General features: G+C 38.1%; 1 protein-coding gene across 8 annotated transcripts in view; it reads right to left on the reverse strand.

Moving 5' to 3' along the window:
- LOC126915669 (F-actin-monooxygenase Mical) overlaps positions 1–24,715 on the reverse strand; it is a 99,748-nt gene that overhangs the window by 24,903 nt on the left and 50,130 nt on the right. The window contains exon 1 of one of the 8 annotated variants that reach the window (XR_007710293.1): positions 7,791–8,309. The exons of 3 other annotated variants lie outside the window; for them this stretch is intronic. Coding sequence is in view for 4 of the 5 variants with exons in the window: in XM_050720544.1 (XP_050576501.1) it covers positions 7,791–8,003 (213 nt within the window). In the remaining variant the exon portion in view is untranslated. Of the gene's footprint in view, positions 1–7,790; positions 8,310–24,715 lie in introns of those variants that run through there. 4 more of the 8 variants (XM_050720544.1, XM_050720562.1, XM_050720552.1 and 1 more) reach the window with 4 other exon arrangements.

Raw genomic sequence — 24,715 nt, forward strand, 5'->3', positions numbered from 1 at the left:
AGAGGCGAGTAGGCAGATCTAGGCGAGGTGGTCGCCCCGGACCATCCTCGAGCCACTCGAAATGTCACGAGGTGCTGGCCGACATGCCTTCTGCGTGCCTTTCGACTCGACCATACAGATCATCGGTGCTCGTCTTCCGATAAGTGCGAGCTAAATACAGCGGGATGCCGAGAATCGTGGCGATGCGCTGGTGCCCGTATCAGCCACGGACTATGGCTGAAGAGAAAGAGGTGGTGAACGAGGAACAGGAGGAGAGATATTCGGTCACGCTCCGGTATTGATTTACGAATCAATTTAGAAACGACTTCCGCGATACGAGTCCCATAATTCACGCGGATTAGTCGGCTACGCCGTACAGTTTCCAATGCACTGCCGAAGGCGCTGCAAATGGCCTACTAGCGCCAATCTTCCTCTAACTAAGCTGTTTGAAGTTGTAACTAAAAACCGAGCAATAAGGCAATTAGAAGCGTCGCTATGTGCATACTGTTTGATGTATCGCGTCATAGCGTGTTGTTTTCACGACGATCGCGTTAAACGATTCGCAAGGAAGAATTGAACGGTTTAAAAGTATAAACGGCATCGTTCGGGTTAGGTATAGTATCGATCATTGACACGGAAGGTTGGGACGAAAGGAGGTTCTACCGTTCTTCCATGTTTTTATCGATTCACCTATGTTGTATATTTGAAGTTGAGTATTTGCTCGAATGTATTGAATGGAATTAAAGCCATCCGTCATCCACCGTCTAATTGACAAACGCCTCGCTATTGTTGCTAACGCTAGAGCTACCATAACGGTCGAAATGGTTGGGTCTACAATTTTATAACCCTGTCGACCCCCGTTTAGGGATTATGTTCCAGATGGACTAATAATATCAGAAATACACACAGTAACACGAGGGAATTCTTTTTGCAAGAAAGTAGTAAAACAACAAATATACAAATATTCTATCAGACGTATATTTTAATATTGTTGCTAACGCTAGAGCTACCACAGCGGTCGAAATGGTTGAGTCTATAATTTTATAACCCTGTCGATCCTCGTTTAGGGATTATGTTCCAGATGGACTAATAATATCAGAAATACACACAGTAACACGAGGGAATTCTTTTTGCAAGAAAGTAGTAAATCAACAAATATACAAATATTCTATCAGACGTATAATTTAAAGAACAGTCTTTTGTCTTAACTATCGGTAGCTCTAGCGCTGATATTGCTAGTTCGTACACGTTCAATATTTCGATTTACGTAGGCTGACACTAACTTGAATTATAACGATTATATATATATAAATGTAGGTAGTTGTACGCGTAGTTAACACAGTTTAACTTAAGTCACGATTATGTCACGATCTGTTATGTATGCGTTTCTGTTTTTTGACAAGTTTACGTCTACCGTTCTGCTTTAGCGTGTACGTGTTCTTGTTTACGCGTAAGTTTCACGGTTACTGTCCTGTCTTATTTTGCATGTGCAACTGAACGTCACTGCAAAGCTGAGAGGCAAATGGAAATGAAGAATTTTTTCATATAACGAACGTGCATCACATATGTGCTTACGTTCTCTCCTACGAAAAATAGTATGCAACGTGAAATACAAGTACAAATAGAAAAATAAGATATTCCTTCGAAAGTAGCTCTAGCGGGTGTACCAAATTAATGGCATACGTATATGGCCTCAAAGAAACTTATTACGATTCGTCGCGCGGTTGTGAAGAAAAATTGATTTATTGCATCATATACCACTTTTATGCTACTGCTTCTTCCGCGTGTTACGTACATACTATTCAAAATATCAATGTTACTCTATGATTCCTACTGCCATACATCCGTAGACACACACACGAATCAATAAAAAGTGCAATTTCCCTGCTCCGATATAAAGAGCACTAAATACACATTTGCGAAACGTTCTTGTTGAACCAAAAAAGAAAAAGGAAAACGCAATTTAAAATGCTCGATAGAAAGAACTCATCAGGTATATTACCTTACCTGAGCAACAAATCCAAACTACAAACACAGAAATCGAAAAGCTTAATCCTCTCGCATTTCCCATCGCTTTTATCGGGTTAAAAGAACAAAGACACCCCCGAGGATCTTTCGCGAGAACAAGGGAAGTCTCCTGTATCTTTTCGCGGGTCAGCCGATAATTACGAGTTCGAGGCGTGGAATTTTATCTTCGTAGGCGGCAGCCAGCGCTAATTTCTCCACGGTGCCGTACAATGACTCGTTATGCACGGTCACGTCCTCGCGAACGATCGTAATATCGTGTGCCGCACCGCAGTCGATACACCCGATGCTCTTGCACACGGTTCTTTGAACTTACGACCTGATAACTTGCTGCTCCTGCCGCCAATGCCTTTGCCTCGCCGTCGTCCTCGTGCCACCGGGTATTCCGCGTACGACAAACGGAAGCACGAGAACTTTCCCCTATGAACGTTCCGCGGAGATCAAAGCGAAACTCTCGTCGTGATATCGACCGTCTCTAAAGCGATGCTCCGCTTCCTTTTTTCTCTCTTTTTCTTGCTCCTTCTTTCTTCTTTTTTTTTTCTTTTTTCGTAACGCACTTTGACGGTGGAAATAATTATTAAGGCTGTTTATTCGTGCTCGAACCTCGTTTCCTGGGGAAGGGGCAAGGAAAGGTATACTTAATCTGGAAGGTGAACGAACGTAAAGTGTACGTTCGATGAGATGTTATACTTCGTGCGAAATAAATGGCACGCATAATAGTTGTTTTGGATGCTTCTGATTGAATGAATTTTGACGAGTCGACGACGTTTGCGGAGTTTATCGACAAGCGGATATTTTCTAGAGATTGGGACGTTGATGGAAGATCGAGATTTGTGAACAATTTGAATGGATAGAAATGTACGCATTGTACACAACACGTGAAAATGTATATAATATATATATATATAATAAAACATAAAATATAAGCTTCGTGCATTTGTGGGAAATTTAAATGGACAGAAAGGATACGGAAAAATGCGTAAACTAAAGTACTTTCCAAAGTAAATTTCCATGTACAGGTATCTCTATGTACCTTTTTTAGTTTTCATAAAAATGGATAGATTCGTATAGACATCCGACAGAACGAGAACGTTGAAAATGTAGTTGGCGTATTGAATCTTGTCGAAATATTGCTTGTACGAAACGCGTAATAGACGAAGAAATTGAAGGAATGTAAATGTACAAAGATTATGGTATAACCATAAACGTTATAGATGGATGATTCTATCTGCACAACTCCGTGAACTTTCTTCGTCTTTCGAAGTTTAAAGCAAATTAGAAGTTTAAAGAGTTTATCGAGAAGCGAATGCCTTCTGATAATTAGAAAATTAATTAGCTTGTTAACGAGAACGTTGAAAATAGTTAAGAACGCGTTGCCTGAACGTTGCTTCTGGGAAAACTACGATCGGTACGGATACTGAACGAATGTAGGTAAATTACAAAAATGTTCAACGAACTACAAACGTCGAAGATAGACAATTTTACCTGAATAATTTCTTTATAATTCCGCGAATTTTTCTCATTTTCCCCGGTAAATCATCGTACGATAGATTAGATGAAAGTATGTTCGCAAGATCAAAGTATCGGTAAATGGTCTGCCGCGTTATTGGCTGCTCTTTATAGCAACAGCAAAGCATTTTTTTTTAATCATCGTCGACGATGAAAATAGTCGTCGCGGCTATTTATTTTTTATCGGACGTCGCTTCCGGGAAAAGTGTAAGTAATAACACGAGGGTTGACGAACGTTTATTATAAAACTTACGTTACCTAACAAGTTCTTGAAAATCTCGATGTAAGTTAATTTTACGTCGTTTGAAGAATTAGCGTCTGGAAAGAAACAGCGAATTACGGAATATTCGCGTTACGATCGACGTAATCCAATTTTCGAATTTTCCCTCCACCAAAATAACGATCACGTTAGCTATTATAACTTTCTAAATTACATAAAGTCCATTAAATTAACATAATTTTTATTATACGATTTTCTCCCTTCCTTTCTTTCTTTTTTTCTCAAATAGACGAAAGAATCGAATCGAATCGAAGGTGATCCACGTCGCGCTCTTCTAACATAACTAAACGTTAATTTATGACGACCGTTTATATAATATAATGCCGTTTACGAATTTGACAGTTGCTTGGTCCGAGCAACATGTAACTGGAAAGCAAGATGTAGATATACTTCCATCAGAGTCCCAAGAGGAAGTAGCGATAACTCACGAAAATGTAGTTGAACCATCTTCAAATGGTCGTTCTGAGACACACGAAATAGAAGTACGTAATTTGAACACGATCTAACATCCTCTATATTTACAAGTACGAGCTATCCTGTTGTTTCACAGCCAAACTTGTTCGTTATAATACAACGTTACGATCAAGCAGAAAATGTCACGTAAACAAGGATCGTTTAAAGTTTGATTAAAAATTTATATATAACAGGAATACGAAATATCAATTTATATGTGAACAGTCTAAAAGAAGTGAGATATTATGTCGAATCGATACGAAAAGTTGGTCAGTCGAGGATCAGTTCAGCGAGACGAAACAAGATCGAAACGAGCCTCATGGGATGATAAATCCAATCTTTTATCACTGTCAGAAGAAAATGTCGAAATGGAATAATTAACGGCTAATGATAATCGCAACTTTATTACCGTTTCCTATCCTACTTCGCACTTTTACCGTAACTGTTTAATAAATCTTCCAATGACTTATATTTTTATATAACGCTTTTTGTTGATTGTTAAATCCACGGATTCTCTGTACTATATAACTACACGATCAAGGAAATATAAAAAAAGGTGTATTCTGTGAAAAAAAAAAAAAAACTTTGATTTCTCCATATGGGCCGGACGATGTGGAACGCGTTAATAAGATGTTGTATGATACGTGCAAATTTTGCCAACGGCGATGCGTTAATAGAACTAATTTGCAAGGTATCTAGTTGCAAGAGAAATTTTCGTGTTTCATTCGAATCGTGTTACATTAATACCGACGAGTAGCAACTCTACCAACTGGGATGATGCAAAAGTAATTAACGTGCGCGCAGTTCGTTCACCGGCGATGTCTCTTTCACATCGTTAAAATCTGCTGTGCATCGCACGAAGCAGAAAAGCGTTTGAGTTCATTAACGATTCCGCAGAGTTTTATTTCGAAATTGGACGTGTTTTCTAGACGCGTTTCCTTGGTTTAGCTGTTCGTTAAGAAGCCTCGTTGACCGAATGATTTTCAAGATCCGTATCTTTAGTAATGCATCTGACATAGTAACTTAAAAACGGAAATTACTCAGACGTTTCTTTTCCGGATACACCGAATCATTAAGATACGAGTCCGTGTTAGAACTCGGCTTGTGTTTCGTAAAAAGATTCTACACGCATCTCCGTTAGAATTAACGCGAGCATCTGGTCATCTTCGAGTTATATAATAATTTCGTTAGAATTTTAGATTCAGGATTATCAGTTGCGATCAGATTATCGATTAATCAGGAATCATTTTCGCAAAGAAATAGACCGTAACGATTTATCTAAGACACTCGGTTCTACAGCCAATTTCTATAGTAATTTCATTCGAATTGTAAGTTCAGAATTATTAGTTGTATGTACATTTCATGAAATTCATGGCAAAACGTGAATTATAACTAACCAAGAATGTTTCTCATTCGAAAAAAGAAAAAAAAAAAGAAAAGAAAAGAAGATAGACGAATCTGATATTCTGTTAGCTTTATAAGAAAATTATGGGAAATGTAGATGCAGTCTTACCATAGAAAATTGTTCACCTCGTCGCTCTGATGTGACACTATTATCGCGTTTATATTGCTATTTGGAGCCAATTCGAAAACGTACGTATACAGAAGTTAGAACACATTTACCGTAAACACATATTTAATAAAAAATTAGTATACAGCATGAGTAACCTAAAGTCTTAAGCATACGAGAAACGTTAAATGGCCCCATTGGACACATCGAGGTTCATGAAAATAACGAATAATTGACTGTTCAAATATTTTGGTATAATTTTTGCCAAGTGCATGTTTGTAGCTTCTGTACACACGCGTATACACTTTCGGATTGGTTAAATTTTACTAAACGCGATATAGCGATATTCGTATTCGTTGCGACGTTAATGGAATTCCAAAATTTATTTTACACGATATGATAAGTCGGTAAAAAGTTTCTGCAAGTGTACAGTGAGCAAGCGAAAGATCAACGCCGAGGCTGTTGCTGGTTAACGCGAAGAAAACGGATATAACGCGATAATCACGAACTTTGATGATCGAACACACGGTAGAAATTGAGATATACGCGGTTTCACGCCGGCAGAGGAGGAATCGTTTCTCGTAGTGAGCACACGATCAGCTGTTCCGGTCATTATCACAAATTGTCCGGGCAAACGAGCGTCATCCGACGTCCACATTATACCTACGCTCTCATACTTTTCGCTTCTTCCACCTTTGTTCTCTCGAGAGGTTCTCGACGTTTCAAGAAACAACGAAACTCCAGCCTCTGACCGAATTTTTAACCATTTCGTTGCAATTCTTCCGAGATAGAAACTTTCAAATAATTATATTATACACAGAGAATCGATATCATTTTCTCTGTACAGTTGAATCTGTGAGCTGATCGTAGACGAAAGAATGTATCGAGCTGGCAACTAAGTGATTGCGGATTTTGTCGTTAGATGGTATCGACAAGATCCGCAATCACTTAGTTGCCAATCCAATAGTAGAAAGAAAAATAATGAGAGTTTAATGAAATGAAACTGTAAATGATTCGAATCTAAGAGACAAAATTATCAAGTAGAAGAACGTATAAAACCGAAGAGATTCAGAAATATCATAGTAATTACGTAATCGTACAATGTATCGTATTATGATGATCGAGTAATGTAAGAAACATTGGAATCTTTAAGCATTCAAGAGCATTTTACAGTGCTCGTGGAAGTAGAAATGTTATTTGTTCGAAACGCTATTAAAACAAAAACAATGATGGGTAGAGCAAAGTTATCAGTGCAGCGGTATAAATTTAACGACGAGGTGGCGGCTTGCTGTCCAATAAATTCGTTCCAAGGCAAATTGCGCAGGTTCTGCCAGCGAGATACCTGCCGGTAACCGCTTGTAGTTTTTCAAAGATTTTATGGTTTCTATTAAAATAGTAACGTTAGATATTTTCCCTTTACACGTGCTACTAGAAAGATGTATAATAATATCGACAGTTTATACTTAACTTGTTACAAATTGCACAGAAACTGTCGAACCAAGCTCCTCAATGAAATAAAAAGTACCTCGGAAATATCTCGTCACCGATCTTTATTTTAACCCACAACGACATGGCTATAATTATCCGCCAATGAAAATTACTATTACTCACTTAACCAGGTAGATGCTCGAACCAACCTTCTCGGTAAATTAACAAACATCTGAGAAATATCGCATCATCGATTTTTGTCTTAATCCGCATCAGCATGTATATCGCATCTCTGCCAAATACAATTTATCGCTACTTATTCCTGACTGAATCGTTTCTCGATTCTCCAACCGATTCTTCTCGATAAATCACAAAATATCGAAGAAATATCGCGTCACCGATTTCTACCTTAACTTACGTCAACGTATACATCGTATCTGTCGATGAAGTTGATTCGAGCAGTTGTCTCAGACATCCTTAAACGCACCTCTTCGCGATAAATTCGTACACCGACGACTGCCAGACCAAAGATTTATTTCCCATCGAAGGGAACGACTATCACGCGCATCGGTAACGGCCTATTGAAAACAGCGTACAGAAATTTACCGTAAGACTCGTACCACCTGCGACGCTTGATCGGGCAAGTGACCCGAATGTTAAACGTTGAACGCGGTTTAAAGAACGAGCGCAACCGGGCAAACGGTTCACTGGGTTATCTATTAGAAGTCTAGCAACACTATTGAGCAACGGACCACGGCTACAGTGGCAAAGTTTCGTCGTGCCACGTTTCGGTAGAACTTGGAACCAAGCCACTATCATTCCCTTGGTTTTTTCTACGTCCAGAGATAGAGGCAGATTACTAAGAACGCTCCGGATTTAAGAAACAGCGCGAACAATGCGTGGCTGGTTCACGCGATTACAGTACCGTGTAGATCTTTATCGTTACATCTCGAAACGCTTTGTATTTACGAGTCTTTAAGATCGTACGGTCGAAGATGTTCCTTGAACGAATATAGCGTCTTTAATATGATTGACGGCCGAGTCGATCTCTGAATGACAATGGTACTAATGCCAATGCCGTATTATACGCTTTCATGCCACTTTGAGCGAGCTATATTTATGGGGAAAATTATAACGTCTAAACGTAATAATTTTATGGTTTATGAAAGTGTACTTAATTTTGGGTCGTTTTGCGTTACATCGATTAGTCTCGAGCGTCTCGCTCTATAATTTAGTAACAATGATGCTAGCAAATTGACAAATTATAAGCTGCACGTTGAGGATTTCTATTGTGTAGGTTTTACTGTTTCGTAATTTTGTTAAATAGGACGATCGTAATTTATAAAATTTACTTGCAATTACGCGCCTGTAACTGAACCTTGCCACGTTTTAATGCCAAACTTATTAATACCTAGCGATTCGTCAGATTCCATTAGTAAAATTAATTCGATCGTACAACAAACTTACCACGAAGTGAACATTTTGAAAATAATTTTCCACGACAATCGATAACACGTTGGCGAATGAACGAAACTTTAAAGGGTAATAATAGAAGCGAAAAACACCGTAATCCTGCAAAATGCAGTTACAATTGACAAGATGAGCGAACAGTTATGACGTATACCCTAAAATAGATGACTTATCAAGACGGTAAAAAGGTCTACCATAAAAGATACCAATACTCGTACACACAGACGCAAGTACCAATCCTAAACTCTTTCGTATCATAACGAATTTCGAGCAGACAGTATACAACTTGATTCGCCTCTGCAATCAATCAAAATAATACGTTCCATTCGCACGACCGAATCAATTTATCAAAATTTCGCGCGAATCGGAATAAGAGTCGGTATACTCTACGAGTATAATAAAAGGTAAAGGTGAAAAGAGAAAAACGAGAAGAATAGAACGAAAAAAAAGAGAAGGTGGCTGGCGAAAGAAACGTTCGGTAGCCAGATTCGTATGGATCTTATCCATCCGCGTTTATCTTTGGGTATCTCACGTGCAAGAAAAAGGAGCGGCGTATCATTGGCAGAATACCTGTTCCCTGTGGAACAGAGCAACGGCGGCCTTTATACATAAATGATCAGAAGCAAGGAGGACAAGCAGTCTATAAATACAACGAATGAGACGGTTTCAGCTTGGTGCTTCGGTAAAAAAAAGTCTGTCCGGCGAAATGGGACGACATATTTCCGCGGAAGAATTTCAACCAGCCACACTCTCGCCGTTTAAAACGCAACCAGTCCGATTTCATGCTACTTTTTGCTGGGCAAATTTTTCGCGACTCGAACAAAGTCTAAAAAATGCATCGAACGCCTAGTTTGCTGTTCGAGAATTGTTTTATATTCGTTGGACCTTCTTTTAGAAAATCGTTCCTCTTCGCCTCGCCCTGTGTAACTTCGGAATGTTAATCATAGTACGTGACATAGTGCTATATTGTCTTATAAATGAATTATTTACGATTTATCAGTTTCTCTTTTGTTTACGCGTTTTTACCACGCGCCAAATATACTCGTAAAAGTATTACTTTTGCAAATTATTTGCAAGATCTGGCGTGTCTATGTGGACGAAGAGCAACCTAATTAGTAAATCGTGTTCGAGTATGTTAATTAATTACGCCAACGTATTCGGACATTTACCAGAGAAAAGTTTGACGCGTGTATCGTATGCGTTGCGCATTTTGAAACTTTATCAGCACCGTGACCAGATTTAACGACACGAGTGGCGCGATTATGTTGGTAAAATTTGAAAACAATCTGCATATGTATATCGTGACTAAATTAGAATATAGCAGATATAGAAGATATTCATTGGAAATATATATTTGGTAAAAAAAAAAAAAAATTAGCATGGCACCGAAGTTTATTAACATTTTGACTGCCACGGTGGTCATTGGTGACCGGAGCGCTTCAACTTCTTACAATTATAAAAATTGAACGAAAATTAACAGTTAGGGTATTTTGAATATAACCGATAAATAGAAGACTCTTTGAAATAAAAAGTGACCCATTGAACGATTAAACATTTTTATTAGAACATCGATAAAAAAAAATGAGAACAAATCTTGCATCTAACGGTGCACTGTGTTTGCATCGATATCTTTGAGGAGTAATCCGCGAATATTATTATAAACACAGCTTAGAAAATAATCGTAAATGCTGCTTTATAATCGTATAATTGAAGTTAGAAGTGTGCACATACCTTACCATTATATATACAATGAGCAAATACCGTTTACCAATATCTTCTACACGTTTCAACGATATATTCTGCACGTTTTGCTTACGACCAAACAACGAATGCGAGTGGTTTGTTGAAATAAACGAAGCCTCGTTGTAATACGTCGCTATCGACTGTTACCAAGTCGCCACGGTGGTCACCCGCGACCACCAACGAGATAAACGATCCATCGTGAAAGAACGTTGTCTTACATCATCGATGTATTATTATTTTGCCATTATTTGCTTTGAATAATAAAAATACTCCCGTGGCGTCCTCGGCGAAACGTGTGATTTCGGCGTGGCAGTCAAAGTGTTAATATCGTCTGTTCGAATGGTCGTGTGATCTCTGCGACGTCTATACATGTATCAAGTATCCTGTAATTTCTATGTACATTTTCACACTTGCTTCAAGTTTTGCCAATATACCCATGACAGTAAAGCCTCGCGTTAATGCCAATAAAATTTCTAAATGTTTCCTACAACACTCATCATACGTTCGTAAAATATATCTACAAGCGTTCCAGCATCATAGAGTCTACGTGTATGCCCTCTTGAATATTATTAATTTAGCGTTTCATCGAAGATAATTGCCATTTACGTACGTCTATGTGGAATATGAGTGATTAATGAATGTTTTTCTTTCCAGACAACCAGATCGATCGGGAATGGCGAATAGGCTCCAAGTGGTTCGGTGGAAGGAGCGAGGATGAAAGAAAGCAGTTCGAACGTGTGGGAGTGTCATGGTTGGAAAGGAGGTCTGAATGAAATTCAGCGTGATCCGTGACCGGTAAACGTGACAAGAAGCTCTCGTGCCTGTCGAATTCCGTTCAATGAAGCTACACTTGCGGCTGCTAAAAGTAAAAGTTTCGTATCAAATATACGAAGGACCCGCGGACGCCGCCTAAAAATCAATAACCATTTTCAGCCAGCGCACTCACTCTTCTCTTCTCCCTCTGTTCACGCTTACACGGTTTTTCTTTGACCCAGAATCCTTTGCGCGTTACACCTCTAAATACATATATGTGGAACGATGGAAAAAGTGGGTATAGAAACAGACGCAAGAGTCTGGTGTATTGGTCGCTTTGCGGGAAAAATTCTAAAATCTAGGCGAGAGCATATTTTGGAAGACGACTTTGATCTAATTAGTGGCACTATTTTTTAATTACTTTGATCAGTCGACGCAGAAATAACGATAAACGTAAGAGTTCTTCTCTCTTTTTTTTTTTTTTTTTTTTTTTTGAGTGAGTAATAATTTGAATTCAATTGTTGGCATTGCTCGATCAGCGCGGAAATTATGACAAATGTAAAAGCGCGTAATTCGTCGCTTTGCGTGAGAAATTCTAAATTCTTGACGATGCAGAAAAGTGGAAATATTTCGTACGATAATGCGAATTTCATTGGGCGATGCTATTGCTTGACTGTTATCGTTCTATTTAGAAAATGTTGGTCATATTATTTCTAGGTGGTTTTACTGTTAATGGGATTGGAGAAGTTGAAACGAACATAGTTATCGTTGCAATAAATGAATAGAAATAAGAGATAAATATGAATAGAAAGAAGGAGATTAATTATCATCTTTCGACTGGATACTCGGATAGAATTGAAACAAATCAGCGACGTAAAGAATATTTAAGGAACGTTTTCTATCATTATCAACGTTGAGCGTGAAGAATATTTAGAGTGAATTAAGTATACAGTGCAATTAAAAGAGACACGGCCGAATAACTCTGCAAATTTCGTTCAAAAGAGAAACCAGCCTTAATCCTCCTTCGGTACGTTTCGTTGCACAGAGAAAAATAAATCTTTTTGACAAAAGCGTTCGGTTCGTGCAACAAAAACTTACACGTCAGAATTTTTAATTAGAGAAAACTAAGCAAAGTATTTGAAGACGATAATATTTCGGGTGTAAAGATACGATAAGATAAGTCATATTTGTTGTTTTACACAGGGATGCAACTTTAAAATACATTACTTTGCCAAACGGTTTACCAGAACTGTCCTTTTATTTTTGCTTCTGGAGTTCTGTATGTACAATTCTCTAAAAAAAAAAACATAGATTTCAAAAAATCTAGATTGACTATTATATCTTGAGTATTAGGCATGTCCTTGATATTTTTCCACAAATTTTTCATCGATTTGTTATCTATTGTTAAAAGACTAGTATCTTTGAACCAAACAGATTGCTCCTCTTTCTAATTATATCAAAGTATAGGCAACATAAAAATTGGAAAATCAGTAAAAATTATGTTTATTGTTTCGCTCTGATATCTTTATCAACGTGCAAGCAAGGAATATCCCTGTCTAACCAAAATTCTTTAACAGATTGTAACAATTCGCGAATCATCGATAATTCCATTAATCCGACTTTACTTAAGCTTACGATGATAAAAGTACGCCTTTTTAATCGCCAAATAGTATCACAAAATCGGAATATCAACGACATTGTATCGTATTATTCGTAATCTTGGTCCATACGAGGCAAAGACTATCTCAGCCTAATCAAAATCCTGCTTTAAACGAGCATCACGATGAGTCCAAAATTTTCCTGATAATCGACACCATCGTGTCGAACGATACACAGTAAAAATTCTAAAAACGCGTGGGAAGTTGTAGAAAACGAGAAAACTGGTTAATTGGGGTTCGATAAACAGATTGCAGCACCCTTTTACATTTTGACAAGTAGCAGGTATCGGTACAAGTAGCCAGGACACAAAATTAGTTTAATTTTGAATAAATACAAAAAATACAATTCATTATATCGTTCCTTTAGTCGTCGCTGCAAAAGTCGTTGCACCATTGCGGAAAAATATGTAACACGAAGTAGGAATTTTAAAATAAAATCGTAAAACCAATAATTTTGACTGCTGTGCTGGTTCTAGCGTTGATCGAACCCTAAACTTACGCGGCCCAGTCGCCTAATCGCCAGTCAAGTTCGAGCAGCTATCGGACAACCGTCTTTCAGGACGTTGGAATATCGCGGTTGGATTATCTTCTCGCTGGGAAATAACAAACGAGTGAAACAACACGTGCAGTCAGCAAGAGAAGAGAAGGTGAGTGTGTCTCTATAAATACGATGGCCGAGGTGGGCGAACGAGAGATGCAATCCTGCGGAACTAGAGCGTCCAAGCTGGCCAATTTTACAGCGATCGTGGGCGTCGATGAAGAAGCTACAGATGACACTGCACGCGTGTGCACAAGTGTCACTGTGTTACAGCGACAGACAAATCAAACGAACAGATTGAATTTTCGTCCGTTCTGTGTCCTATTGCGGGCAATTTTATTGCCGCAGGGAATGCAGCAGATTAAGGGGATGATGCGGGTCGGATACGATACATCGAGAAGACAGCTATCGACCGATAATAATTACTCTTCGATATTTGGCCAGAATTTAATACTACATTCTACGCGAAATAGATGGAAAATATTTAAACTAGAGCGACAGATGTGCAAATGATAGGTAGATCGTGGATATTTGTGGAAATTTCTAACTCGAATTTTTACGAACGCGACTGAAGAAACGGGAATTAAAGAAGGAAACTTTATGAACTGCATTTTCTGTACACTAACTGTTTTATTTTAAAATTTTGAACGCAAAAGTGTAAACGAAAATGCGTGTAATAGCAAAGTTACACAGAATATCTAAAGTAAAGTATTTGCTGAGACAAGTCGCTACTTAGATTCCAATTTTTTAATTATTGTAACAACGATACGAATTCGCGTAACTATCCGCAGTCTAATTACAGAGAATATTGCGCTTTCGATATTTCGTATAATTTTCTACGCTTGGCGAATTTTCTGCACGTTTGCACCTTTCAATTTCTCACAAACGCGCCAACATCCGTGGTCTAACGACGAATACTTACACAGTGTGGACAATTACAGATGTCGATGGAGCAGATATTTCCGAATAACGCTTGAGGTTCTCGAAGATCACAAATCCTCACACCCGATACTGGCAATTGAAGAAACTTGCACTGCCGAACAAATATACCATTTACTTACTAAAAGACACAATTCTGAGAGCAAAGCGTCGGACACGTTAGAGCAGTCCGCCGAGTCTACGAAAACTGATTTCAAACCAACCTTCCTACCTTCTTATATAACTTAGGAGCTGCCATTTTAATAAAGACTTACAAATTGTTTATCCAGGAAAATCTTGCAGTTTAGTGACTAATGAAGAAAGTCAATAAAAGAGAATTGTGACTCAAAGGGTCTTAGGATTGGATTTGAGCACCTATTATTGGTCATCTTCAAGGTTTCTACGTTCAATTGCCTGTATTGTTCTCAGGATTTACAATGTTTAGACAATGTTACAATGTATGAAAGTGTATTTCCGGAAGAATAAATAACTAAAGGGAATGCATTATGTGAATTGCCTAGATAATTAGGGTCAAAGAAGATTTAGCGAGATTTACATTCAGAAAAGAGACAAAGTTGAAAGTGTCATTAAATTTTGTTGTTTCATTAAATTATCCTTGTTGCCATTTTCTTATTAAATAGTTTTATCATATCAAATTGCAAATATTTATGCATTTACGAGAATCTTAAAGACAGACGGAACGCGCATAATCTGCAAGAATGTGTAAAACGTTAAAAATAAGATATACATCGTAATATTTATCGGATGAAAAGATTTCTGCTTGTAAAACGCCGTTTCGTAAATTTCGTCCGTGAAAATACGAATCTCCATCCTCGTTCTAGTTATTACCGTTTTATCGGAGGTTTCTCGAATCGAAAACTCGTAATTGAATATTCCGACGATATAAAATAGACTCTCCTGGGTGTTTCGTTTTACATATCGAGAAACTGATCGATGGTAATCGACAATTTCCGCCGACCGAAGAATCAATTCTCCGAAATCTTATTGGTTTGCAATTGGGTTTGAACGTGAACAGCTGAGAAGGGTAGAAAATTATGACTAACGAACCAGCCAGTTTATAACTCCCATAAACAAGAATTTTCCTTCCTACGATGTGACCTCGCGATAAGAGAATAAAAATGAAGACTTTCTCGATTCATGTAGATAGAAAGCGAGTAGTAAGATCTTAAGAGAATTTGTTATTTAAATCTTGCACTCGGTCGTCGTTCTTTGTACATTCTATACGCATCCTCTGGCATTGAGAATTTGTATAGGAAAGGTGCACGAGTAAGCATTCAAATGTACGCTTGATTTAATCGCAAAACTTGGTATTGAGGAACCGGAGAAGAAATCCATTAGAGAAGATTAGAAGAAAGAGACGGACAACGGGCACGTTATATGGTACAATGATTTTCAGTTTTTATCGAAACTGCGAGAATTTTTTTTACGTTAACTAATATATTACATGACAAACATATATAACAAATATATTAAATATATAATAAATATATACAGGGTGGTTGGTAACTGGTGGTACAAGCGGAAAGGGGGTGATTCTACGCGAAAAAAGAAGTCGAAAATATAGAATAAAAATTTTTCGTTCGAGTCTTTGTTTTCGAGAAAATCGACTTTGAATTTTGGCTCGGTACGCGTGCACTTTATCACGTCTCGTTATAACGGATCTCACCGTAGATCGTTATCCCGATCGACGTTATGTTGATAAACACTTCCAATGTGACCGAAGTGTTTTCCTACCTATTAACTTACTATCCGACTTTTATCGCTATCCACTATCAGTACCTATTGGTCTACCATCATACAGCAATCGGAAATATACGAACATGATACTTTCCTTAGGTGCGTGTAATGGTAACGCATCAGCCGCAGCTGATCATTACAGACACCGGTATCCCAATCGTCGACATCCTGACATACGTGTTATTCAAAGAGCAGAACGCGTACCGAGCGAAAATTCAAAATCGATTTTCTCGAAAACAAAGCCTCAAACGAAAAATTTTTATTCTATATTGTCGACTTCTTTTTTCACGTAGAATCACCCTCTTTTCGCTTGTACCACCAATTACCAACTATCTTGTATAAATAACAAATACATTAACCCCTTAACCTACCATTTACGTTCGAGAATTTTGGGCCGAAAACGTAAACAAGCTCGCGCAGCCTTCGAGCCATTCGCACGACTTGTGTAGTGCGTACTACGGGCTATGCCCGTAGTTGTAGGTTAAGGGGTTAAAGCAGATATATTAGAAACAGATTGTTCTAGATACGGATACGGTTAATATGTATAACAATGTTAAAATCATTTATAAAGATGATCACAAGTAAAAGAAAACCGCGATGAGCTCTCGGGAAACATTCTGCGATTCCTTTGACGTCACAACCCAGAAAACAACAATCCCGAAAGAGGAAAGGAAATCCGTGCGGAATATGCAATTGAATGGCTACAAAATGAAGGAAGACCATTAACGAACAAAAGTGACATCGTATCAGGCGTCGTGCAATACGCTACTTTTTTTACTATCCTTCGTTCGAATAGCAGAATGCAAGGAATACTAAAAAAGTATGAAAGCATTTAAGACGAGAAGCGATTACTTTGAAAGACATTTTATTCAAAACTCAAGAAATAGAATATCGACCACCTTGTATAATACGATAACAGCTGAAAGCAACATCTTGCATAATATTGTCGAAGATTCTTTAAAAATAATAAATGTAAATTGTGAATAATTTCCCGTAACTTTGACAAATGTTTTCAAAATATAAAACCCAGCGAGCAAAACAGCTACGCAAATGTTATTCAAAGATTCAGATATATTGTTCTCTTCTTAAAGTCTTCATTTTCGAACGAATAATTTCCCTTAACTCTGATAAACGTTTTTACGACGTGAAATAAAAAATCTATTGTGATCCAGCGACCAGAACGCAGGTACACGATAGCGTTAAAGCGTGGACGTACGAGGTCTCTGTATTCGTCTTTGATCTTCACCGACTCCATAATAGAAACGTACCCTTTGACGTCGTTCTATCTCCTTTCTTATTCTTCTTCTGTTGCAAGGGTCGTAAATTTATAGCAATTAACGCGTATCGGCGTCGCTAGACGACCACCAGACGAGTCTCTCGCAGGTTGTGGACCTCGTGCTATTAGCAGTCGTGCAACGATATTACGAGCCACTCCGCCATGTGCAGAATAATATGCACGTCGTTGTTAAAACACGTGGGCGCATCTTCTCTCTTTTTCTGCCTTTCGGTCAATCACGGACACGTACTGGTCTCGTCCCATCGATTTTATTGGTCAAACGTGTGTTCCACGCACATGCCGATATCATTGCACCGGCGGTCGTTCGTCCGTTGTTATGTCTCAAGAGCCTTCATTCGATTAATAAAGATAGAAACAAAAACGGCGGAAGTAATTGTGCAGATGGAAGTTGAATTGTTTATCGAGTTTATTTTTAGTTATCGAAGTGCGTTGGATCGATGGTACGACGTTCGATGAAAATATATCGTCGTGCGGTTGGTTGGCTGGTCGATGAGCGTCGTTCACCGTGAAAGAGAAAATTTCGAGGAGCAGCAAGAGATAGTGAAACTGCGATGGATTTCCTACGCTCGTTGTCTTCTTATTATTACGTTACGTTGTTGTTAATCGTTTTATCTACATCAGTTTTTATCTCGGCAGCTCCTTTGTCGAGTTTCAACATTCCACTTTTTGTGAAACGTGCGAAAGAAAAGCAGGATTGCATCCTGGAAATTGTTTCAAGGTATATCATACGCTTAACAATTACAAAATACAACGATAGTGTGAATAAAACCGATTTCTTCCTTCATTTACTTAAATTGTCTTATTTTTTAGTTAAAGTAAGTTCCAAATAAAACGCTTAAAAGCGTTGGGAGCTGCTGGTAAGGAAACTGAAATAAAATTCCGAGTGCAAAGGGTTAAAATTAAATACAAATATCGTCGTTCGAACCAGATTCAAGTTTATAAGAGTCAAGGAATATTGTTCGTTCCAAGTCGAAGAATTTAAGAGGAAATAAATCTCGCGTCTGAATCTTCCAGTGATCGATACTGTTCATGTTCCTTTAAAAATCTGCATAAAAGATTGGTTCATGTATCAGCGACAATTGTTTCTCCAGATCACGGTGGATTTATGTGTATCAGTAAAACATAACTTCAATGGATTCAAATTAAAATTAAGGGGTTTCCATGTGGAATATCTTAAAGGTAACCATCAGAAGACAAACACACTGTTCCGCGAAAGTACATCTCGTCTCGTAGATCTCGTCGAGATATTGCAAAAATATTCACGATCTATTCATCCGTCACAATAAGCAGGATCACGACTCGCATTCTTAAGTACATAAATGAAACGTCGTGGCTGAAATATCCACTTGCCACTTATCCACAAATACACCGAGCTATATTACCTTAATTTTTAAGAAACTTCCGTGCCATCAATCTTCTGAATTCTAAACATCGTAGGCGTGAAAACCGTTAAAGCGAATCATCTGAAACATTCCTAAACGCCCAAACAAATAAGAATACGTGTCTTTATTTCTGTTTCGAGAACTATATCGTCGAGAGTGTGCAACACGCGAATTTAAAAATTGATCTTCGCGAAGCGAATGCTGCGAGCAGAGCATCCACGCTACGTAGAAAGTGAACGAGAAAAAATTCGTCGGCGTCGTAATTAGCGAGGCTCTTAAAAATTCCCTGGACAATTAGCGAGTTCGTCAACGACGCCAGACAACCCTCAGACGAAATAAATACAGAGTGCTGTTCCGAGTTTATCAACTCGTGCCTCAGCCACTTGGTACATACGTCAAAACCACTCGAAAATACATGGACACTTCTCTATTTTTTTTTTTTTTTTTTTTTTTGGTAGAATATAGGTTGGTTACAAGATTCAGAGTGGTTCTAGCCTTCGTTAGACCCGTTGTAAGATATTATGCCACGATAAAATTTATTTTCGAGGCTTAACGCGCAATAAAAAGACACGGTTTCTGTAGGAATCGAACCTCGTTCTTTAAACGTCGAACGTGTTTTGTTATCCTCGTTTCGTTGACGAGCTATCAATCGGACAATGAAGGTACTTTCAAATTGATAGAGCGTAGATTCGTAAGGTGTGGGATGCGTAAAATATTCAAATATCAGGGTGATTTACGTGTTCGCCAGGAGAGTTTGTCAGTAAAAGTTTGAGAAGTCCCGCAGCGATTAATTTTAGTAACAAAACCAGTTAACACTCCGCTAAATTAAAATTGTATATCCAATGTTAACGTTACTATCGATGAGGTTTTAAATAAACGATTTAAGATTCATCTATTCTCATCATTCTTTCGATATTCATGACTTTGGACGATGAGATTTCACAAATTAAAACTCGCTGTCAATTCGTATATTTCAGTAACATTAAATTATTAATGCAATTTGCGTACTCCGAATACAAATCAACTGTGTCCATATACGTACGAACGACGATGTACATGATCGTATGTGTGCAATTGTGCACACAAAGGCGAGTTACACGCATTCACGGACAGAAGAAAGTACACACATGGACGCGTTGTACTTTTGTGGAACAGCTCTCCGTTAGAAAATTTTTGTTGCATTATTTATCGTATCCCGCTTTTGTTGCGTTAATTACTGTACAATTACCAGGTACGTTATATTTATTATCTGCGATGATTCATTTGCCGCAGATACGCGCTTCGTTAAAAGATTTCGATTAATATTTTGCTTCAATTAGAAAGGTTGAGCTAACAAGGATACGAGTTTGAAAAAGACAGATCGCTAGGACAGCGCGGATCCGCTAATTGGTTTACAAGCAGAACGAGATAACATCTAAAACTTTGCTTTTTGATACTCTTCTTAGCAAAGTAGATTCTCTGTGTAGATTCATTGTACACAGAACTTTTAATTGAACTAATTAAATTAAATGCTCTTTGTTTTATTCTTATATTTTATCTTATATTATTATGAAATCTCCATTATCTAAAATATTTATATTCTCTGATCTGAAGAGTACGGCGAAACATCTACCGTAAAAAGAATTATTCGATCGTAAAGTGAGAATAATACGATTGATGGGTATTTCTTCTTTGTCGAAGACGTGTCTGGCACGTTATTGTTCATCTTGGCATAGAAAACACACGATGCACGAAACGACGTTCGATGCCAAGAGGCTAAGTACGAAAAATGATATTCCTGACAGTTCTAAAATTTCCTCTTAACAGAAGACGCATATCGTTGATTAAAATGTGCTGGATACGTTCGAAGACGAAGAAGAGATCTTCGCGATATTCTATCAATCTCAACGTGTTCTACGTAAGAACATTTGTATTTTACATGCTAGAAATAAACGAATCATTCTATCTTCTATATCTTTATTCATTCTTACCTTATTAATTCAGGCAGGAAAATAAATACGTGGAAAAAGTGATATAGTACCACGATACTATTCGGACGAATTGTTTCTTGAGAAGAAAAAGCAAACTTACCAATGGCAACTATCTCGTTCAGAAAAATATCTATGATAAAAGGCAAATCGCTATTTCTAGACGAGCGAAATATTAATAGCGAAACTATTCGACTATTTCGCTAAATTCATTGAGCAAGATTTAGAACGACAACGCGTAGTACGAGACTGAGAACAAACGAATACCATTGATCAATATCGAATAGCGAAAAAGAGCGGAATAATAAAACAGAATGACAAAATACGAACGAGACTATCTGAAAGTTCGACAAACTACCGATAGCTGCTACTATTTTGCTACTTCATTCAGCAGATCGCGTACACAATGAGGATTCGCATGAATTACTATTTTTAGAGAACGATAAAATGCAAATAGCAACTACTACCGACTTGTAACTATTTCACTAACGAGACAGCTACGAGAACGTGCCTGCGAATTTTACAACCGAGCGACGTATATTTGCGTGAACGCTATTTCGTAGCCAGACACTCTGACAATGCAAAGGCATCGGCGACCATCTATTTGCCTGCGTGGAATCCACGGGCAAATTCGAAGAGCGTTGGCGTTGCACAACGTGAAAAGACGCGTCTTGACGAGTGAGACGCGTTGCACTCGCGCACAGGTCACTGGTTACGCGTTAAAAAAAGAAACCGAATAAAGTCTTTGGATAAATCGACGACGAACTAGGGCAAACGTGGCAGCCGGGGTCTGACCTCGTGCCATCTCCCAGGCTCGTTCAATACCGAAAGCACGAGGAGAACAGGCGTCGATGACGTTGTAAGGACGTCGTCGAAATTCTGAGGGCCACTGCAAATGCGAATGCAAATTCGTTCTAACAAAACCCTCGATAACTGTTCATATCGGAGTACTAACGCGAGATACTTTATCACTGACGTACGATATTTTACGAGATATTTATTTATTTATGTTATATAGTAATTTCTCGCTAAATATCGCTCAATGTTGGACGAAGTTCGAAAGTGGTAACTGTGTTTCATATTTGAGTAGCAGGATTGTGTCAAATGCAAATTAGTTCTAGCGATAATATGTACGCTGGCTACGTTTGGCGAAGTTGGTATAATAATAGCAGAGATTTCATTCACAGATGATATTTCGTCGAATACTTTACGCTATGCTTATTTATATCGTGCTTATCATATTCGTCTTGTGAGAGAAATTACTGCGAAGCGCGGTTTATATTTGAATTAGATTATATGGAATGTTAAACAGAATTTGAAGAATCCTGTTTAAACTTATCGTAATAATATGCCGGCTATGTTGTTTAAATTGGTATAACAACGCGAGCAGTTTCATCGACACGTGAAATTTTATGATCTTTTTTATATTTATTTATATGTACAAGAAATTTTCCAATATCGCAGCAGCAGAATGTGAAGATTGTACGTTTGTTTTATATCCAACATTTTGTATGGATGATTTATATTTATATATAATACTTATATTAATGCGGAAACATTAATAAACACGTCGTTGAAAGACATTGACATAATTATCGAGTAGCCTAATCGGACATTTATCTTGCCAGCAAGTGACGAATTACGTTACAAGAACATCGGAGAAAGTTCGATCCTTTCGCTTACCTGTTCCAACATATTACCATCATTTTTCCTAAGACGTAGAAAACGAGCAGAGTGCCAGAATTGGAATTATTACTATAAATCGAAATCGTCAACCGGGATGATATAATAAGCGATCGGACGAGAATAAAACGTTCCTTCGATGGGGCCGTGGCTGCCAAGAAACGAAAATAGGGTTAAAACTCAATTCGAGGGGAGAAATTCGATACGATGGATAATGTTCTTCGCGGCGGAAGAATTAATCTTCCGACGATTAACACCGATCCTCCGCGTTCACCCATCTCGGCTGAGTTCACGTTTATTTTTAACAGCGTACTATATTTTAAAACATCCTGGCAAATCTATGAACCTCTCAACGTTCACTGATACAACAAAATATGACACGAGAGAATGTACGTACTTCGTTTTAACTTGAATTACTCGTATTCTTCGAACTACATTGCATTCTTCGAACATCTGATCTGGAAAGAAACGTAGTTTTCTCAACAACTTCCTATTTCTCGTGTTTTACGAACTTCGAGCTTCGAAAACTATTCCTATATAATATAAAAGTTTGCTAAAAATTGCAGCAGACCAAGTTAAAGAGTCTCTTGCGGGTATTTCATTCGAATTTATGGCTCGATAGAAGTTCATGACAAATAATTTCCACTTGCAATTTCGCTCAACTCACGGCATGATTTGATATCGACTATTGGAAGAGTTTAGAGCGTAAGAGTTTATCAAACAAGCCGATACGGAAATGTGTTTTATGTGTATTTTAGTTTTATCTTGCAACTGTCTTTTGTTTTAAGGCAAAGAATACGCTTACCATTACCCGTTGACATATTTATTTTAGCTTCGCAAATATACAGCGACGAAGTAGAAAGTTTTCTACGCTCCTGATATTCTTATAAAAATAATCAACAAAATAGAAAGTACTCGACTGTTTGTTTGAATCATTGGCAAAGTCGATTGGAAAGATCAATATCGTTTCGCTTATCGGCAATAATAAAGATCGAATAAAACGCTGATAAACAGACACGTGAAAATTGCAGTGGGATAATTGATCGAACGTGAATTACGATATCTCTGCATGGTATTTTCCATTAACGAGATTATTGTTGGCTTGACAAAATCCGCAGTCACTTAGTTGCCAAGCCAATAGAATAAGGAAACGCGTCAGCTACGACCATCTCGGTGTTAATTGTCCCGTGACGGAGGAAACTTTTCACGTCCAAGAAAGTTCTACGAATCGAGCTACGTCGATTAACAGGAGGAAGAGAAAAATGACGTTGACGTAGGTCACGAGGATCGGTTAGAATGCAACTTTTGCACGACGTGATTAGTCGTGCCCGACCTGTACGAAATTTTTGATTATCGACGTTCTTTTCTCACGAGTTTTATGTCCTACTAAAACAGAAGGATATAAGAAAGGCGAAACCGAATGGGAAACGAGGATAAAACAGATATGAAGAAATCGAGGGAGCAAAAGAATTCAGAAACTTTCGTGTGAACAGAAAGTTTCTGTACTACGAGTGTCGCAATATCGCGATTATTTCATGTATCTGGCATGTAAATCACGATTCAATCCAGTTGTTAGATTCAGTAAGTGGTACAGAACAAAACTGGCTATGATTTGTACGTCCCCTGAATGGGAACACATTCTCAGAAATTATTCTACTTGTTTCTATGTGCATTCTTATTCAAAGATGCGAATGTTGCCAGTTAACGCAATAAGATAACTGGAATACCGTCGATCTTCGGGCTAATTAGCCTATCGTCGCTATTTGCCAACGCGACGATGATTTCTCCACTCGTTACAACCTTCGAATGATTTTCTGCCGATGGTACATTTGCAATTTTTTATTTATTCTTAAAATAATATCGTCGTCGTATCACTTTCGCTGAAATGATTTATTAAAAATTCGACGACTTCGCCTGTAACCAGGCACCTACTTTTCGTTGGTAAAGTGAGTCACAAAGTTTCAACGAACTCGTTTCAAATTCACCGACTACTGCCTTCTTTCGACACGAAAACACGAGATAGAAGGAAGGAAACGAGTTATCGTGGTATAAATGCAAATCAGACGAACGAGGGGCCAGAGTTTTGATCGATCGAACTGCTCGATCATCGAATCACCCGATCACGCGAACCTACCCTTAATTTATGCAACCGACCAACCACCGATGGATTAGAAATAGAAATACCACTTCTATATTTGTAGCATCGAACTTCGATTTAATTTAATATGTAACCAGCGCTCAAGTATCGAGACATTTGGTACGATTCGATGGAGAGATTGGTATTTTTATGTTGTAATTTCCACGTTATGACGGGGGAACGTTTCTTTGTCTTTTGCTATGACTGGGATGATCAAACGTTTTGTT

This window comes from Bombus affinis, chromosome 1 (genome assembly GCF_024516045.1).
Source record: "Bombus affinis isolate iyBomAffi1 chromosome 1, iyBomAffi1.2, whole genome shotgun sequence".
NCBI lineage: Eukaryota > Metazoa > Arthropoda > Insecta > Hymenoptera > Apidae > Bombus > Bombus affinis.